General features: G+C 53.8%; 1 protein-coding gene across 2 annotated transcripts; it reads right to left on the bottom strand.

Moving 5' to 3' along the window:
• Window positions 1-10,609: 10,609 nt before the first annotated feature.
• On the bottom strand, window positions 10,610-15,603 carry LOC144717225 (beta-1,3-galactosyl-O-glycosyl-glycoprotein beta-1,6-N-acetylglucosaminyltransferase-like). 2 transcript variants are annotated; one of them, XM_078592609.1, is made up of 2 exons: window positions 14,830-15,603; window positions 10,610-14,234 (listed from the first exon to the last, which is right to left on the bottom strand). In XM_078592609.1, exons 1-2 carry the CDS (start codon window positions 14,973-14,975, stop codon window positions 12,890-12,892), a joined length of 1,491 nt encoding a protein of 496 aa, XP_078448735.1. In that variant the 5' UTR covers window positions 14,976-15,603; the 3' UTR covers window positions 10,610-12,889. The 2 variants fall into 2 exon arrangements, with proteins under 2 accessions (XP_078448735.1, XP_078448736.1); XM_078592610.1 differs by lacking the exon at window positions 14,830-15,603 and adding an exon at window positions 14,378-14,597.
• Between the last annotated feature and the right edge of the window lie 3,352 nt (window positions 15,604-18,955).

Raw genomic sequence — 18,955 nt, 5'->3', positions numbered from 1 at the left:
AGTGTGGTGAGTGGGTGGGTGAGTGAGTGTTGTTGTGACCTGCAGTGTGGTGAGTGAGTGAGTGGTGTTGTGACCTGCAGTGTGGTGAGTGGGTGAGTGAGTGAGTTGTGTTGTGACCTGCAGTGTGGTGAGTGGGTGAGTGAGTGAGTTGTGTTGTGACCTGCAGTGTGGTGAGTGGGTGAGTGAGTGAGTTGTGTTGTGACCTGCAGTGTGGTGAGTGGGTGAGTGAGTGAATTGTGTTGTGACCTGCAGTGTGGTGAGTGGGTGAGTGTGTTGTGTTGTGACCTGCAGTGTGGTGAGTGAGTGAGTGAGTGGTGTTGTGACCTGCAGTGTGGTGAGTGGGTGAGTGTGTTGTTGTGACCTGCAGTGTGGTGAGTGGGTGAGTGAGTGAGTTGTGTTGTGACCTGCAGTGTGGTGAGTGGGTGGGTGAGTGAGTGTGTTGTTGTGACCTGCAGTGTGGTGAGTGGGTGAGTGAGTGAGTTATGTTGTGACCTGCAGTGTGGTGAGTGGGTGGGTGAGTGAGTGTTGTTGTGACCTGCAGTGTGGTGAGTGGGTGAGTGAGTGAGTTGTGGTGTGACCTGCAGTGTGGTGCGTGGGTGGGTGAGTGAGTGTTGTTGTGACCTGCAGTGTGGTGAGTGGGTGAGTGAGTGAGTTATGTTGTGACCTGCAGTGTGGTGAGTGGGTGGGTGAGTGTTGTTGTGACCTGCAGTGTGGTGAGTGGGTGAGTGAGTTATGTTGTGACCTGCAGTGTGGTGAGTGGGTGGGTGAGTGAGTGTTGTTGTGACCTGCAGTGTGGTGAGTGGGTGAGTGAGTGAATTGTGTTGTGACCTGCAGTGTGGTGAGTGGGTGAGTGTGTTGTGTTGTGACCTGCAGTGTGGTGAGTGAGTGAGTGAGTGGTGTTGTGACCTGCAGTGTGGTGAGTGGGTGAGTGTGTTGTTGTGACCTGCAGTGTGGTGAGTGGGTGAGTGAGTGAGTTGTGTTGTGACCTGCAGTGTGGTGAGTGGGTGGGTGAGTGAGTGTGTTGTTGTGACCTGCAGTGTGGTGAGTGGGTGAGTGAGTGAGTTATGTTGTGACCTGCAGTGTGGTGAGTGGGTGAGTGAGTGAGTTATGTTGTGACCTGCAGTGTGGTGAGTGGGTGGGTGAGTGAGTGTTGTTGTGACCTGCAGTGTGGTGAGTGGGTGAGTGAGTGAGTTGTGGTGTGACCTGCAGTGTGGTGCGTGGGTGGGTGAGTGAGTGTTGTTGTGACCTGCAGTGTGGTGAGTGGGTGAGTGAGTGAGTTATGTTGTGACCTGCAGTGTGGTGAGTGGGTGGGTGAGTGTTGTTGTGACCTGCAGTGTGGTGAGTGGGTGAGTGAGTTATGTTGTGACCTGCAGTGTGGTGAGTGGGTGGGTGAGTGAGTGTTGTTGTGACCTGCAGTGTGGTGAGTGGGTGAGTGAGTGGGTTGTGGTGTGACCTGCAGTGTGGTGAGTGGGTGGGTGAGTGGGTTGTGGTGTGATCTGCAGTGTGGTGGTTGAACAGAGTTAATGAGACGAAACAGTCCCTCCAGTAGACCCGAGTCCTCGATATGGGCGGAGGAATCAATGAGTGAAGTTCACGTGAGCAGTCACCATCGTCGTAGCGACAGAAGGAAGCAACTGACCGACGGGGAACGAGCGAGTGACTGCCGTGATTCAGTGAGTGCTGGATCATCCATCACCCTCACGGCTGTTTTATTCAGAATTCTATCAGGAGCAGCGAGGTCGGAGCACGGGTGCCCCGCTCCACATGTGACAACGTGATTCCAGCTTCGTGCGCCACATGCTGTAATGTAGACGTTGAAGACCCCCGTCTGTGTTAACTAAGCCACCCGCATGAACACCAATATCGCTTGCACAGCCACGCAGTTTTCCGCTGCTGAAGAGATCACGTGCGTGTGTGCGAATGTCCTGGAAGGTCGCTCATTCATGGCTGCTGCTCCCATTGTCAGAACCTCCCTTCCCAGGCGTTCCTGCCGCCGGCTCCCTGCCCCTGTTCAAGTCCAAGCTGAAGACCTCTCTCATCTCGTCTGCCTATGACTGAATGCTTCTCTCTCTCTCTCTATATATAAAGTATTAAATAACTGTGCTCACTCTTTATGTTCTGCGTCATGAGACGCGGTCACACCTAGAGATGCTCTGCACTGTGTGAAGCCGCATTGCGTTGTCAAGGACGCCGACAATGCCGTCAATGATGCCGATATTCTGCACTCCCGTGGAGTCGTGGGACGATGGGGTGTGTAAAAAAAACTCCACTTATTTTGTTTGTGGAGAGACAGATGTGTATTGTTGTCCGCTTATGAATTTAGTAATGAAAGGTGTGATCGGGTGAAAGTGAACACAATTCCACCAGCTCCCACTGGCATCAGCACATCACTCTGAAACACGTTCACTTGAACAATCAGGCGAGTGAGAGGGCCTCCTCCATAGTGTGTAGAAGATTGGACTGGAATCGCACAGCTCTCATAAGATTGTACAGCTGTTCCAAAAAAACGGAGGTTGTATGTCCTTGCAAATCTTACCTGTACAGTTTTTCAGATCTGAGCATTGCTTCTAGATTTGAAGTTTTCGTGACTGCAAGGATCCATACTCTTTGGTTTTTTCGGTAAAGTCACGGAGGTGAAAATCAAATAAAAATGAAAACAACTAAATCTTTTATTTTCACCTACGTGACTTTACCGAAAAAAACAAAGACTGAGCATTGCTATTGGGTAAGCTGTTTGGGACTTTTCATGACCGTTGGTTTTGGGGTGTTATATCTTTTAGGAACACGCCCTGGGTATAAAAGATACACGCATAACTGATACTGACCAATCTTGGCCAATCTTGATTTGAAACGTTGTGATTGTTTTATTGTATTTCTACCTCCGTGACTTTACCGAAAGAGCCAAAGAGTATGGTACTGACCACCTTTGAGCAACAGCGCACGACTGTTTCCCAGGTGAGTGGAACGGTTCACTTCACGGCTGCTTTAAAAAGTTGGACGTTTTTTTACGACCGATCAAACACACCCTGCCCCGTAATAACCAACGACAGCGCGTACAAAACACAAGCCGACAAGATGTTTAATCGCCGTTGTCCGCGTGGAATCATTCCAAACAAGTCCGTGCAGGTTTGTTGCATGCACACTGCAGGATTAACAGATTCCGTTACGAAACCTCGCGGATTATCCCGGGCTGGGGAGGTCAGGAGGGCATGGCGATATGTGCGGATTTCGTGACTCACTCTCCTCTTTCAAAAGCACTCTGCTGCAGAGGAAGGCGAGGAGGCCAAAGCTCCAACAGTGCCCCGTGCATACAACTCGGGGGTGTGCGTGCGATCGGTGCCACTCGTACACCGGCATTCACTGAAGCGAGGCTGCCTCTGCTGATGAGACGGCTGCGTGTCGAACCGGTCCAGGGTTGTGATTTTTACTAAATGCTGCTGAAATTATGTACCCACAGAAGGCCGTGGAGCCAATATGTTGCGTAAAAAATACCTGTATATGTTTTTACGTTGAACTTCTTTCGCACCGTACGTAGCCAACTGTGCTCATCGGAGGTGGAAAGCGAGATATGGAGAGACGGAGATCTGGAGATGAAATGTGTGCTTATCTATTTCGTGTTTATATTTTGGGGCTACCATAACTAATAAACGAGGCTGTGTTTCACACACGTGGTCTGCAGTAGCGTCACGGTAGTGGGGGCAATGCTGCTGCTGCTACGTGTGTGATCCCAATTGGGTAATTTGCAGTGCAATCACTAATATGTGCACCATGCCGTTGGAACACAATGACCTACTCTGTTCGAACGACGTCACGGGATCTTTAACGTCCACGGTGAAGCAGACAGGATCGCATTTCACGGCGAATACACGCCGTGTTGATTAAGCAGAGCGGTCCGCTGGATTCGAACCGCGAAGCTCTGCAACAGGTGGCGAAAGCGCTCCCTGCCGGGCCGCGTCAGCACCGCCCCAACATGTCACGCCGCGTTCGGGTTCCTCTTGGAGTGGTGTATCCAGACAATCTACGTATGGTCTTTGGTGCTCTCAATTACTAGAGGCGTTTAACACGTAGGCTTTCGCGACCAATATCCATAATCCAGGCGTCACGGAATGTGGCTGCTTCGCGTTTCTTTTGTTTGCCAATCACCGTTTTAATTCCCACCTGACAGGACATAACTACGGTGTAGGAAGGGGAAATGACAGAACGGCCGCGGTATGAACTCGCCGCACAAAGGCGTGTGGAGCCTGCGCTCACGACAGTAGAACAGGATATAAAGTAACACGAACTAACGCAACGTTCGTCAGCAACGCCGGGGCCTTAAGAAGATTAAACAGGCGACGCGTCAGGTAATGGCGCTTCTGCAAGTCACAAAAAACAGGCCGGAGCTGGAGAGCGACGCCACGGATCTGGCCTCTCTGTGTTCTTTGTGTTTGTAAATCATTGCCAACGCAGTGCCGCCAAATGTTAAGCAGAATGAATACCAGATCGACCTGTAAAAACAACACCACCAAAAACAGCGGGACATCTTACTGACTTGTCGAGGAAGGAAAACTTTGGAATGTATTTGCTTATTTCTATAGCGAGCGTAAAGAAACGCTGACGAGGGTGGTGGGGGTTGGGTCCGTGATCTCAGGACATCGATCATCAGAATAGAGGCTGTCACATACAAAGGTGTAACCATGTATACTCACATTTGAGTAAATCTGCGGGTGACTTTCAAATGTGAGAAATTTGGTCTTGACGCCGGCACACAATGCGAATGATGTCAGGGGATCTTTAACGTCCGCGGCGAAGCAGACGACGCGTAGTATTAACAACTGCGGTTATTACACGCCCAGTATTTTGCAGGGCGGCTGCTGGAATTCGAACCGTGAACCTGTTCCCGCCTGCTCCCAGTGCTCGTGAGTTGTTTGGACGCGGCGCGTTCTCGTCAATGCTCTCGGACGAGTCACCCGTAGGCGCCTTTGCGTAAATCGCGCCTCAATGACCACACCTTGATGTATTTTGCGAGCGCCCTCTACAATATCACCCAGTGTCGTGACGCCCACGGGCGTGCGAGTCTCGAGGATCTATTCCGCGTCTCCTCTTCCATCCCCTCCAGCACCTTCGTCCCGTGACGTCGTCGTGGCGAGCAGGCGCCCGGCGGCCTTGAAGCCAAGACGACTCGACCGGCCAGGACACAGCACAGGGTGATCCATGCAGAGACACAGTACCCCGAACCTAAGAGGAAACTCAACACGCTTGTCAATACCACTGCGGCCTTAAAAGAAAAGTATCTTTCCGAGATTGATGATGGAAATGGTTACCACTTTGTGCATAGTCACCTGTATGTAACTCGTCCCCGCCATAGGAATGTGTCGTTCTCGTTGCTATACCCAAGCACGTTCGAGACTCGTGTGAACCTGACACTTGGGGTGAACGCAATGACTTGGTCAGCATTTGGCATTTTCTGTCATGGTTCTACATGATCAACTGTTGCGAGTTCACGACGACAGCTTGTTTTGTAAGAACCGTATAAAGTTCACGCTTGCAGTGCCAACTCGCGCCATGCGCATGCCTCAAGGTGTGGGAACGGTGTAATTAGACCCTTGCGTGGATGACTGCAGAGTCACTTTGCGGTCGGGCTCGCTATAGAGAACGGACGTTGAAGTAATTGGGGACATGATCGGCTGATTTGCCCCAAGTGCTCCGCTGGTGTTGTGAGTTTGTCCGAACAGATTTGTCTTTAAAAGAATTGCATCTATTATAAAATCCCGGCGGTCCATTTGTCCGTTTTTCTGTCAACTAGGTTATTAGAGAGCCTCGCAGAAGGCCTGCATCAAAACGTGATGAGAAGGTAGACCCCCCCCCCCCCCGCACATGTGGAGGCAACAAGTGGATCCAACAAGTTTCCAAAAATTGTCGACGCGGGCGGTTGCATGTTGTATAAAATATAGCGAGTGCAAAATGATGAATGAATCATGCCAGAGGTGCCCCCCCCTCCTCGCCTTCGCCAGGAGCACCTCTGTGAATGCCGCCTAGACGAGGGCATCCGTGACCATATCGCGAGCGGTGGCGCAGTGGTTCGCGCTCTGCGCTATGATCCTGGCAACCGGGATGCGATTCTCAGCAGCGGTGGAATAATAACCTGCCCCCCCCCCCCGCACTCCCCCAGGGCCGATTTAGCTTCGTGACTTGGTGTAAACGTGGGCACTGGGGAGACGAGGTCGACTGGGCGAGGTGTTGGCCACAGCAGCCCCACACGTGCCGTGTCGGCCTGAGTCCACCACGCTCGCTTTGCCGAATCAAGACCTCTACGGTGTCTGTATGTGCGGTGCCGTCTGCTGGGTCTGTGGCCTTCATAGGTGCTCGCGAACAGTACTTGCTCAGACAGTCTATTAAAGGCAATACGGGGGATATTTGTCTTTGCATTGTGTACACGCTTCTCGACTGGCCGTGTTTTATATACAAGCACGGACATGTGGACGTTGCCTTACCCGTCCATCGAGTCGCAGTTCTGGGGGGGCAATTGTTTTCAGCACTTTAACGCCGGAACATTAAACATTTGCAGACTTAAGCGTGTTTAGTTTACAATAAGCTTCCTTGTTATGTTCGTATGAAGGTTTTATTACGCACTCTCTAAATTTGTTAAGTCATAAAAAATAACCTTATATGAAGCTTAACGTCTAACGTCGCCTAAGCCCAAGGTGGTTTCTTGTTTGCAGTGAAAGATCCGCGCCGAGATGAAAGCGAGCCGTGCTCCGGGGCGACCCGTGCTCCGGGAGTCGGGGTTGACGGATCACCCTTAGATGGAACCCTCGCGTACAATTGCTACCCAGCAGCATCGGTCGAGCACTTTCCCCCTCCCCCCCCTCGCCATGTGTAGAGTCTCTCTCCGGGCGTTACGGTTGCCTCCGGCATGCAAAGTTACTTAATAGTAGTTGGACAAAACTGAACACGTTCGTCAATGAAACTACTGCCTTAAAATGTGAGTATAAAAACTAAAAAACATTATAGGCGACGTTTCTGGCAATGGCCTTTCTTCACAGCACATCGAGAGGGCAGAGAGGTAGAGCTGAAATTAGCCAACCATCCCAAACAGGAGTCTCCTGGAAAGGGGCTTAACATGCAGCAGTGATTGCTGCCTGTGTGATTAGAGAATGGCAGTTGACTCACATAATACAGACGTGACGTGGTCACTTCCCCCTGGGTCCCTCATGGTTCTTCATCTCCCTTCGCATGGATGTGAGTTGAGAGTAGCGGCAGCTATGTATCTGCGTCTCAGTTGTGAACCCAGCTGCTGCTACCGCCTTCAGAAGACAGCGAAAGTGAATGCCACTCGTTCGCGTGGAGAACGATCGCAGTGGACACGAGACCCATGGACTCACAAAGAGACCCACAGAAACACACAAAAACCATAGACTCACACAGAGACCCACAAAAACACACAATGACCACAGACTCACACAGAGACCCATAGACTCAGAAAGAGACCCATAGACTCACACAGAGACCCACAGAAACACACAATGACCACACCTCACACACAGAACCATAGACTCACGCATAAACCCATACTCACAGAGACCCACAGACTCACACGCATAGAAACCCACAGACTCACACAGGGACCCATAGACTCACACAGAGACCCATAGACACACAGACTACAGACTCACACAGGGACCCATATACTCACACAGAGACCCATAGACTCACACAGACACATAGACTCACATAAACCCATACTCACAGAGAGACCCACATACACAGAGATCCACACACTCACACAGAAACCCATAGAAACACACAGAGACCCACAACCACACAGAGATCCACACACTCGCACAGAAACCCACAGATGCACACAGAACCACAGGCACAGGGGTGGGAGGGCTACAGTTCGAGTGAGCGCAACTCCGTCGCTGCTGCTGCTGAGGAGCCTTTCATCTGTTGCTACTGGTTCGGTCCACATGTCCGCCGGCTGCGAATGTGCAGAAACAGCAGCGTCGTTTCCACTGAAGACGCGACGTCTCCCTCGGCTACGTCACGAGGCGATTGATGTGGTGGTGGTGATGATGACAGTGTTTGAAGCGCCCACTATAACCCTCTTGATGCGAGTCTCGCTACGTGACGGCAAGGAGAGCCCTGCGGGTTGCAAGCGTCACCTTCTCGAGCCAAAATAGCATTACTATGGGGTAATAAGCGGTGTCAGCGGTCCAGTGGGGTGTTGGTGACACAGCATGAAGTCACCGGTCTCCATTCCCGACTCGGGCGCCTTTCTGCGTGGAGTTTGTGGTTTCTCTCCCCCTCTTCTGCGTGGGTTTCCTGCGGGTTCTCTGGATCCCTCCCATAGAAGAAAACAAAAACACGCGGTATTGGTCAATCTTCCCAGCGCTGAATCGTTCCCTGAGAAATCACTGAATTGGCGTGACTGCAACATCGCCCCCGACTACAAAACACTTGGCAGAGACTCTCCTGAAAATTAATCGTCACACTCGGCGGGGCTTTTCCTGCGTAAACGAACGGCAAAACTATATACTCAGGTGATGTGGCTCGGCGAAAGTGCGAGCGACTCGCAATGGCAAGGTTGCGGGTTCACTCCCTGGTTGGAGGTTGCCTCGGCCCATCGATCATGCGGTGGGGTCAGTAAAACCAGTACCATTGTGGGGCAGTCACGGTGGTTGCTCTCTTATGGGTATATTGTACTCGCCCCGCCACAGGAATGTGGGATTTCCACCGCTGGCTCGGGGCTGTGAACAGGCGATGAGCACTCATGCATCACTGCTCGTTTAATGAGGAAATAACTTTGCCTGTTGAGGCCGAAGCAGCCCACGAGGGAGGGGGTTGTGTGACACATCACGCAAGGCCCCCTTGACATCCCCAGTGTGCTGGCGTTCACACATCGCAGCAGGCCGAAGCGATCTCGGTGGACTACCGGGACAGATTCTGATATCACTGTCCACGACATGGTGAAAGCTTGACGATGATGATGACACTTTGCAGTACAGTGCGCTGGCTACCGACGCCACCGACCACGTCTGCAAATAAAATTGCGTTTCTTTAGCATCACAGACAAGCAGGAAGGCAGCCAGGCGGTGAGCCAGCGCTACCAACAATCACCCAACGTCAGATGCACCATCTGTGCTCCTCACTGTCGTACCGCGCTGCGTGTTCGCCGGCTCGTTGTTGTGAGCGTCGCTCATTCGCCATCCGTTGTTGCCTTCAACTGCCCAGTAGCATCATTCACGGGCCTCCTCCATAGAGGCCGATCTTGACACCGCTGGTACCGGCCATCGACAAGTCCACTCAGCTCCACGTCCTCCTGTACCATATCACGTCATTGCTCTGCCGTCCGCGCCGCGCCCGTTTAATCCCATCGATCCAACCAAACAGAAGCTGCTGGGGCAGGCGGTGGCTGGGCACGCGGATTACGTGGCACAGCCAACGCTGCATCGCCGACCAGATCTTTCAAGAATCTCTCAGTTCCTCAGGCAGTTCAGCTTGGTTTAAACCCAGGATGGTTCGTAGGCGGGTCAGGCTGAATGTTTCAAACCGGCGCAGATGTTCCTTTAACGGTTTCCACGTCTCAACGGTATTGAGAAGCGAGAGCAAGACTGTGACTGAGAAGACCCGGATGTTGGTATGGAGTGATAGTCCAGGCAGCTGATGAGCGAGACCTTCGCTGAGAAACCGGAGTTGGTCATCAGCACTGTCCAGATACATAAACTTCTCCTCTCTCTCCACAACTCCCCCATTACTAATGTAGAGTGGCGGGGATGAGGCATTTGACGACACAGAATCCCCAGGCAGGTCCTGCTTTGTTTTTATGGGGCCGATGTTGAAGCCCCATCCCTTAGTTGCACGCTCCATGCTCAGCAATTGCGTCTCTAATGCCTTCTCAGAGTGAATAGCAATCACCAGATCATCAGGGAGCCATCTGTTCACCGTACCCAGGCATCGATCAGCCTCTTATTGTATCTGTACCAGATTAAAATTACTCCGGTACAGGCATGGAGAGCTTCTTGTACCCCGAGGTCGAAACAGATGTTAAATAATGCAGGCGCCAGAGGACATCAATGCCGCACCCCAAGGTGAACAGGAAATGGCTCCGACTCCTGGCCAAGCAGCTTTACCGGGTCTTACAACATCACACACAGAGACTGCCACGTCTTCGGGTCGTACAGGTTCGTACACCAACCAGTTAGGAGGAGGGTGGGGGTTGATTTCTCTTACTTGATTGGGGCCATTCACATTCCTCATTCGTGAGCAGCGTGACGAGTCTCGAGATCAAATCATGAGACCCGCATTGTTCCTTGCGCCCATTCTATTTATAAGTAGCACAGCGTCCAAAAGTGATATTCTGCTCTAGATAACACAAACGGCCGGCGCTATATCGCCTGCTTTGCAGGCATTGGTGGAAATTCCACATTAATATGGCGGGAGCGAGTCTGGTATTCATTCTATCGGAGGGATGATGGGTCGAGTCAACCCTAAACAGGAGTTGAACTCTCGGTCTGGTCATTGCGAGCCACGTGGCCCGATCAAGGGTTCGTTGGCCGGCTTGCAATATTGTGACCTTGGCGACACCGACCCAGCGAGTGTTCGAAGTGCACGCAGTCTCATTCACGGCTCATTGCAGTGATTTTCACAATCACGACGACAACTTTACTTCAGATTCTACCGTGCGCGGCGAATCTCAAAACAGACGACGCAGTTCAATGCACATGAATCTGTGAATCTGTGTTCACACGCACCGCGAATCTGTGTTCACACGCACCGCGAATCTGTGTTCACACGCACCACGAGTGGACGGTCAATAGCCGCATTCACAGCATCGGAGCAACCCGTCAGGCCGTCCGCCTAACCACACGCGGGGTGGGTTAACAGCAAAGACAAAGATCCCCCGGATAGTCTTTAATAGTAAATTGGGGCAAGTGGTGTTAGCGATAACTTATATGAAGATCGGCACGGAACAAGAGAGAGTGGGTGGCCAGCACTACGCCCGGTCGCCTTCGTATCCCCAAGATGTATTCACATCCCATCAGGTACTCAATTAAGGCCGAGTCGACCTTTTGGAGGCCGAGGACCGGCTCAAATATGTTCCACTGTTATTGGTGGCGAGCGGGAATCGAAAGCGAAATGCGATAACCACTGCAAGACGACTGCTCCCCAGACGGACTCATTTTCTGTGGGTAACAGCACGCGCGCACAGACAGCGTGTCGAGGGCCACGCAGTCAGCCTGCGTGTCGCGGACTGTCCGACACCACTTTGAGATTCAATAGAGAAAAAAAAAGCTCATCATGTTCAGCCCATCATCCTCATGGTCCGGAGTCAATAAAATTTGTAGCATTTTGCGGGGAAGTCAAAAGTGACTGCCCGTATTTATAGATTCACCCCCGCCCCCCAAAGCAATTTGGCATTTACACCACTGGTTCAAAGCTTGGCACGGCAGAGGTGCACCGCCTCGATGCTCATTCGAGTAGTAAATCGCTCTGGTCCTTGACCGCTGAGAGAAAATAATTAACCATTCATGAGCTTACGTGAGCAGAGCTCCGTTCCGTCTCCATGCGCAAATAAAATGCGTTTTGAAGGCTATCAGCCTTGTGGGTTTTCCAGACCAATAGTGACGCATCGAGTCCGTCTCGTGTAATCGTGGCCTTCACGCCGCTGTGACGTCACACATGGTGACCAAGTGCTCTTTAATGTGCGAGGGTGATTCGGGAAGCGTAATGCTACATCTCCTCGGGTCGTGTGAGATGGCGACGGCTTGTGGTGGACTGTCATCCAGCAGTGGCCTGATCACGGCTAATGATGCTGCTGCTGAAACAAGGTGGGCGCAGTAGTCACACTCGTGCCTCCTCCCAGCAAGAATGGGCCTCGCTGGGTTCAATTCCCACCTCGGTCGCCTGTGTTTGTTCTCCACCCTGCTCTGAATAGGTTTCCTCCCGTAGCCAGACCACCCAAATAACACCACAACGTACCTGGTACGGGGCCAAAACATCACAATGCTTACAACTTAACTTTCCTATTACACAATTGGGATCGCAGACAGCAGCAGCAGCAGCAAGTGTCGTCCTCCTGTGAATACTTGACATGACCCACCTGAAAACAAGTGGTGACAGTTTGTGAAGCTTTCCTGGGTAAACTACCGAAATCGTAATGACAAAGATTTAAACTCGTGAGACCTCCCTTGGCGAATCGCAGCCTGAACATGGAGGCGCTTGCAAAGGAGCAACTAAAACACCAACCCACGGCAAGCGACCGTGAACTACGTGAGCGAATTAACTGTAGTCATTCGCCAAGCCTCATCGGGCGATTGTCAATCTTGAAAGAAGTGCATTACCCCACCCACTCTCACCACGGCGACACATTCTGTAACCGAGTCGGTAAAACAATGTCTCCTTTCCAAATCAGTCTCTCCGCGTGAACGATAAAAGTACCGCATGCCATGATGCAATTAAGCCGGACTCTGCTTATGAAACACGACGTCGTAAAACCGGTGCAGAGTCTGCGTCTCCTGAATGGATCAACGCCTGATTGTGAGACCACCACCACTATTGTCCATGCGCAGATGCCTGCTGTGGGAAGGAGACGTAATCGGCTTTCGTCATTATTTATTTACATCATCCACAACGATGTCATTTTTTACTTCGTCTGCTGATAGTTTGGCTCATTAAACATGTGCGCTATCGTTAGGGACTACGCAGTTAATCACAATCGACTACAGCCAGACGCGAATTTGAGGAATTCGATTGCACGACGAGTTAAAAGGGCCGCGTGCGTCACGGGCGCAAGCGAAGACGACGATGACCGATCGCCAAGTCGACCGCAGCGAGTTAAACCGAGCCGAGATCGAGCGACCTCGCCACTCACAGGGGCCGGGGCATGCGGGAGAGGAGGGATGGCCGCTCAAGGGCCCCGCCACGTGCCGGACAGAGTCCCGAGCAGGCCCGAGGGCGAGAACACCTGGCGCAGCGCCTTGCGCCTCAGGTGCCTCTCGAGGCAGTGCACGGCCAGCTCGTCCACGTCCGAGTCGAGCTTGTTGACGAACAGATGCCGCTGCTTGAGCACCCACGCCAGGTCCTTGGCGCTGTTGATGCAGATGGCTCGCATGTGGGTGCCGCGGCAGGGCGGGTAGGCGGCCCCTTGCAGCGTGTCGCCCTCCATGTAGGACCACCGCACGAGGCGCGCGATGGCCATCATGTCCTCCACGTCGTACTTGTCGTGCGGCGGCGAAGAGCCCGGCACCCCGGGCAGGCGCTGCAGCGTCGCCCACAGGTGCTCGTCGGGGCTGAACGTGTCCTTCTCCCACTCGATGAGCACCTGCACCGTGGGGTCGCTCAGCACGTGCTCCACGAAGGCGCGCGTCACCACGATGTACGCGTTCCCGGAGAACATGGGCGTGGGGATGGGCGGAGGGGACTTCTTCTCGCCCGTGGAGCGCAGGCCGTCGTTCACGATCTCGTGGCGTATCTGCCACCGGCCCACCTTGCCGCCGGGAGTGTGCATGGACTCCATGCTGTTCTCGCCGTTGAGGGCGCGCAGCGCTCGCACCATCTCCAGGTTGGTTTTAATGGGGAAGTCGAGGCCGCACAGGTTGATGAAATACTTCCAGGGCTGCGGCGCCGCCACGAGGTCCCGCATGCAGTTGAGGTCGGCCTGCACGCGCAGCCAGGAGGTGTAGACCACCCGCTCCTGCCGGCTGGCCAGGAAGACGTTGGGGAAGCACGCGGCGAGAGCGCGCACCGCCTCTTGGTAGGGCGGCGGCGACTTCTCGTCCACGTGGATGCAGTAGACGTTCTGCGGCGCGTAGATGGCGCGCAGCAGCCTCTCCAGCATGTCCACGCGGTGGTGGGCCACCACGGAGTAGGCGATGGGGAAGGCCGCCTCCTCGTCGCTCAGCGGCACCGTCACGTACCTCCTGTCGCGCTTGAACGCGTCGCAGTCGCGCGTCATCCTCACGCACTCGCTCTCGTTGAGCCGCCAGCGTCTCCTGAACTCGACGGTCTTCGTCAGAAGCGATGCCTCGGCCCACGTCTCCTCGTCGCCGCCGATGATGGCGGGACAGTCGACGTGAAATCGCGGGTCCTCCCTAAAGTCGAAGTTTTCCCCGCGCTTGGTTATGGCGATCTCGAACACCTCCTGGTTGAGGCAGATGACGAGGACGGAGCCGACGAGGAAGATGGACATCAAGGTGACCTTGCACGTGCAGGTGGTCCACACCATGGCGCTGGCTTGAATCGACGCGCGGATTCTGCGACAAAGGGGCGAGGCGGGTCACGTATGGCCTTTGCGTATTTGCGATGCAAATCAACATTCAACAATCGGAATGTTCTCGATCGCGGCCAAAAAATGATATGCGCGATGTCGATTTCCGTCCGCCCGTCGACGCGTAACTTGATTTCCAAGCGCGAGTCGGAACAACAATGGTTCACTCGACTCAGAAGAGGAGGACGAGAGGCGAGACACGAGAACGAGGCTGGCGCAGCTGCGTAATTCGTGGCGATTTGCGCCGTGATGACGCCCATTGGTGGCTGTCGCAAATTATTCGCGTGAGGCTGACGGCCCGGTTGGACTCCCCACGCGGCGAGACAAATTCCACTTCGCCTCGAGTCAAAACCTTAACGAGGTCCTTTTGTTTTCAATTGCAAACGGAATGTCAATGGCATCGTGATTTCAGTTGCGATGTAATCACCGCAGCCTCCCCTCCCCCCTCGTGTTTTTGGTATTGATTTGTCCCACCAGGTTATTCGTTCGCCCGAATGCAGTCGAATGCAGCTGCGGTGTTTAAATTGACGTAATTAGATTGAATGATTGTGTATATGAATGCGCTCGTGAACGGAACGCACCTGCCGGCTCCTCGGTTGTGGAAGAGTTTCGCGTCCCAGGTGGAGAGCGGGGGGTGCCAGAGAAGCACTGGCGCGGAGTCGGACGGGTCGCGTGGGCACGCGCGAGGAGTGGCCGATGCCGCCAGCAGGACACGAGTACAAGTCATCTCGGGGCGACTCAGGTGCTACCCACACTCGCAACACCCACCGCCCAACGATGCCATGCCGTGGTCAACCTTTCCCCACCCCCTAGAGCTATTGTTATCGAAGGGAAGGCGGCATCGGAGGGTTGGTGGGCGGAGTGAGATGTATTCTTCTCGTGAGAGGGGAAGGAATTTAATACTGGAAACCGCGCACCAATTCCTGTTTTTAATTGGAAGGGATGAGAATAAAGAAGAACCGCTTCTATAGCGTCGTAACGTGGGAATCCATCCATCGCAGCGCGGCTGAACAACCGACAAATAACACGAGCTCAGGTGCGAAAGAAGTTCCACGTACAGACATCGAACGAGGTGAGAACGCAAGCGACCAGACCGAACTTGAGTTGCATGAGAGCCGTAGGGGAATCTTCTGCGAGGCAAGGCGGGGGGTGATCGCCGCAGCAGTTGTGTGTAAGTCCCGGCGCAGGTGTTTTGAATGTGTGGGTGGATGTAAAACCCTGAGCGTGCCAGTCCGCTGAGCGAGTGGCGTGGTGAGTGGCTGTTAGCGACGAGGCGAGGGGCTGCGAGCGAGTGACGAGGTGAGTGCCTGCGAGTGACGAGGTGAGTGCCTGCGAGTGACGAGGTGAGTGCCTGCGAGTGACGAGGTGAGTGCCTGCGAGTGACGAGGTGAGTGCCTGCGAGTGACGAGGTGAGTGCCTGCGAGTGACGAGGTGAGTGCCTGCGAGTGACGAGGTGAGTGCCTGCGAGTGACGAGGTGAGTGCCTGCGAGTGACGAGGTGAGTGCCTGCGAGTGACGAGGTGAGTGCCTGCGAGTGACGAGGTGAGTGCCTGCGAGTGACGAGGTGAGTGCCTGCGAGTGGCTGCGAGTGACGAGGCGAGTGGCTGCGAGTGACGAGGCGAGTGGCTGCGAGTGACGAGGCGAGTGGCTGCGAGCGAGTGACGAGGCGAGTGGCTGCGAGCGAGTGACGAGGCGAGTGGCTGCGAGCGAGTGACGAGGCGAGTGGCTGCGAGCGAGTGACGAGGCGAGTGGCTGCGAGCGAGTGACGAGGCGAGTGGCTGCGAGCGAGTGACGAGGCGAGTGGCTGCGAGCGAGTGACGAGGCGAGTGGCTGCGAGCGAGTGACGAGGCGAGTGGCTGCGAGCGAGTGACGAGGCGAGTGGCTGCGAGCGAGTGACGAGGCGAGTGGCTGCGAGCGAGTGACGAGGCGAGTGGCTGCGAGCGAGTGACGAGGCGAGTGGCTGCGAGCGAGTGACGAGGCGAGGGGCTGCGAGCGATTGACGAGGTGAGTGGCTGCGAGTGACGAGGTGAGGGCCTGTGAGTGGCTGCGAGTGGCTGCGAGTGGCTGAGTGACGAGGTGAGTGACGAGGCGAGTGGCTGCTAGCGACGAGGCGAGGGGCTGCGAGCGAGTGACGAGGTGAGTGACGAGGTGAGTGCCGAGGCGAGTGCCTGCGAGTGACGAGGTGAGTGGCTGCGAGTGGCTGAGTGACGAGGTGAGTGCGAGCGAGTGACGAGGTGAGTGGCTGCGAGCGAGTGACGAGGTGAGTGCCTGCGAGTGGCTGAGTGACGAGGTGAGTGCCTGCGAGTGGCTGAGTGACGAGGTGAGTGCCTGCGAGTGTCCACGGCGGCAGCTCGGACGCGCGGAGTTCCCCCCCCCCCCCGGGGCTCGCGCCGCACGCAGCCAACCGCGTGGGGGTGGTGGTGGTGGTCGCGGTGGCGGCGGCGGTGGCGACGGTGGTGGTGGCAGGTGCGGGGGAGGACGACACGCAAACAAAAGAGCGCACAAAAAGCAGTTTCAAAGAAATGGGTGTTACGAGAATCGGATATTGAATTCGAGAAATAGACGCGTGAATATACATGGAGGCGGTATGGGTCACAACAGATGTGTGTTTATAGAAGAGTACGTGAGATGTACACACACGAATATCACGTGGCCCACCGGGAGCGCGTCAGCCGCTTGGTACAGCGGTTCACTGTTCGAGTCCAGCGGCCGCCCTGGTGAATACTGCGGTGGGTGTATGAACCCTAATCGCACTACGCGCCGTCTGCTTCACTCGAAGTGGACAAAGATCCCATCGGGCCATTCGCAAGAGTAGGCCATTGTGCGGATTGACCGCGCAATCGATCATTTCTAACCTCTGGACAACCCAGTGTATGCTGATAGTTGGGGTTGAGGTTACCGGATGGAGCTGTTTAAGAGTGGGCGGGAATCGAACTCGGGTCCCCGGGTTCATAGCGCAGTGCGCAAACCACCGATTTTCACTTCTCCGTCCGATGTTAACTCTTAAGCCGAGAGGTTCACGTTTGACAGACGTGTAAATCAGGAGTTAATGTCTCGCGCCAAGTTACGCGTTCACGCGGCTCGTGTCCTTTGCGAGAACGCGCACCGATAGTTTGTGATTAACAAGGCCACGGTTGTTTGGGTTGACTGCGAACCCCCGCACCTCCGATTAGCACGGCTGGCTACTACGTAAGGTGCGAAAGAAGTTCAACGTACTCGTTTATCTCGCGTTCCTGAGATGGGAAGGGATTTACCCCTTTATAAAGAGTCGCGTAATGTGATCCGGAGTCATTGCGCGCAAGGAGCAGCGTGCTTTTAGCAGCAGCTGTAAACACAAACCGAATCGGTACCAAACATCGCGGAGGGTGCAAATTAATGACGAAGGGTGGTTAGCGTGACACAATCACCTGGGCTAGGGTGTGGCAAGGACCGGTGATTGAAGTTACCAGGGTGAGGGCATCAGAGAAGTTTACTCTTGAATGTCTCAACTTGCATTGCTCCAAGGTCTGCTATTTATAAAACGTTGCAGTGACCTCCTGGATTGGGGTGGGCTGGTAAATGTGTGGCTTGGAGTAAATTGCTAATTTTTTGACATTCTATACTGTTATTTGATTCAAAGGACAACCAAATAATTGCTCGGGCAAGAGAGCTGCAATGTTTTGGGTTTCGCAGGGAATGTTGTGCCTAACAGCCAGCGGGCGCAGAAGCAAAATCGGCATCTAATCTACCGGTGCAGAGAAATTGTTTCGTCACTTAAAAAAAGAACGCCTCTCGGAATGTAATCACCATCAGCCATTGTCCATCCACTGCTAGATGAAGGCCTCCCCACGCCGTTGCCATCCCTCACGGTACAGTGTTGCTACCATCCACCTGACACCTGCACATGAACTATTCTCATCGCTCCATCTCCACGGCGGGTGGTACCCGTCAACTGATTCTGTTCTTTATTCCGTCACCAGTCTTGTTAACGCCACGGTGGGCGCCACGGTGGAGAGATGTTAACTCCCTCGCCTGGTATGCAGGAGGTCGTGGGTTTAATCCCGACCCTGACGCCCAGTATATTTGGAATTTGCATGTATCTCTCCCTGTGGTCCCATGGGTTTTTCTGCAAGTCCTCCGGTTTTCTCTCCATTTAGAATCAACATCCCGCGTTTAGAGTATTTGGCTGCTGTACATTTCCACGTGATAAGCCACTTCTTTGAGCTATCATTTGTGGCCAGGTCGCTTCTGAAAAAGAGCTACACAGCTCAGTGTGCCTAACCTGGTAAAATAAAAGTAGTTTAGTTATTTTATCACCAGTCTCGTCAATAGCTATCATCCCGTCTAGGCATGATCAGCAAACAAACATAAATCACAGAGATTAACAAATAATATTCTTTGCGTCTTTCGGTAAAGCCACGTAGATAGTAAACATAATACAAATATCACGCCGTTTCGATGGCAACACAAGCAATAGTCATCAGGTGAAAATAGAGCGGGAGAGCTGCTGAGGCAGGATGTTAAAGGTTTGAGATGGGTGTAGCCCTAGGGTCATCAGCGAAGTGGGCGGGGCTAGAGATTAAATTTGCACGTCAATGTTGAATCGGGTGAATCGGAGAGCTTCCTCCACGACGATAAAGCTGCGGAGGTGGCCATTGTCTTGTGAGGAATCCGCATGTCAATGTAAGATCGCAGAGCCACCGCCACATCGAGGAAAACGAGCAACGGT

Source organism: Lampetra planeri, chromosome 3 (assembly GCF_965212315.1).
Source record: "Lampetra planeri chromosome 3, kcLamPlan1.2.h2, whole genome shotgun sequence".
Classification (NCBI taxonomy): domain Eukaryota; kingdom Metazoa; phylum Chordata; class Hyperoartia; order Petromyzontiformes; family Petromyzontidae; genus Lampetra; species Lampetra planeri.
Note: the sequence above shows the minus strand (reverse complement) of the source record. Positions and strands in the feature narration are given on the sequence as shown.

What these genes read in the sequence shown, in the direction of transcription:
- LOC144717225 (XM_078592609.1), bottom strand. Translation starts at nt 14,975, where the DNA reads ATGACTTGTACTCGTGTCCTGCTGGCGGCATCGGCCACTCCTCGCGCG. An exon ending in CACAACCGAGGAGCCGGCAG is followed by an intron (nt 14,235 to 14,829) that starts GTGCGTTCCGTT and finishes CCTTTGTCGCAG; the next exon opens with AATCCGCGCGTCGATTCAAG.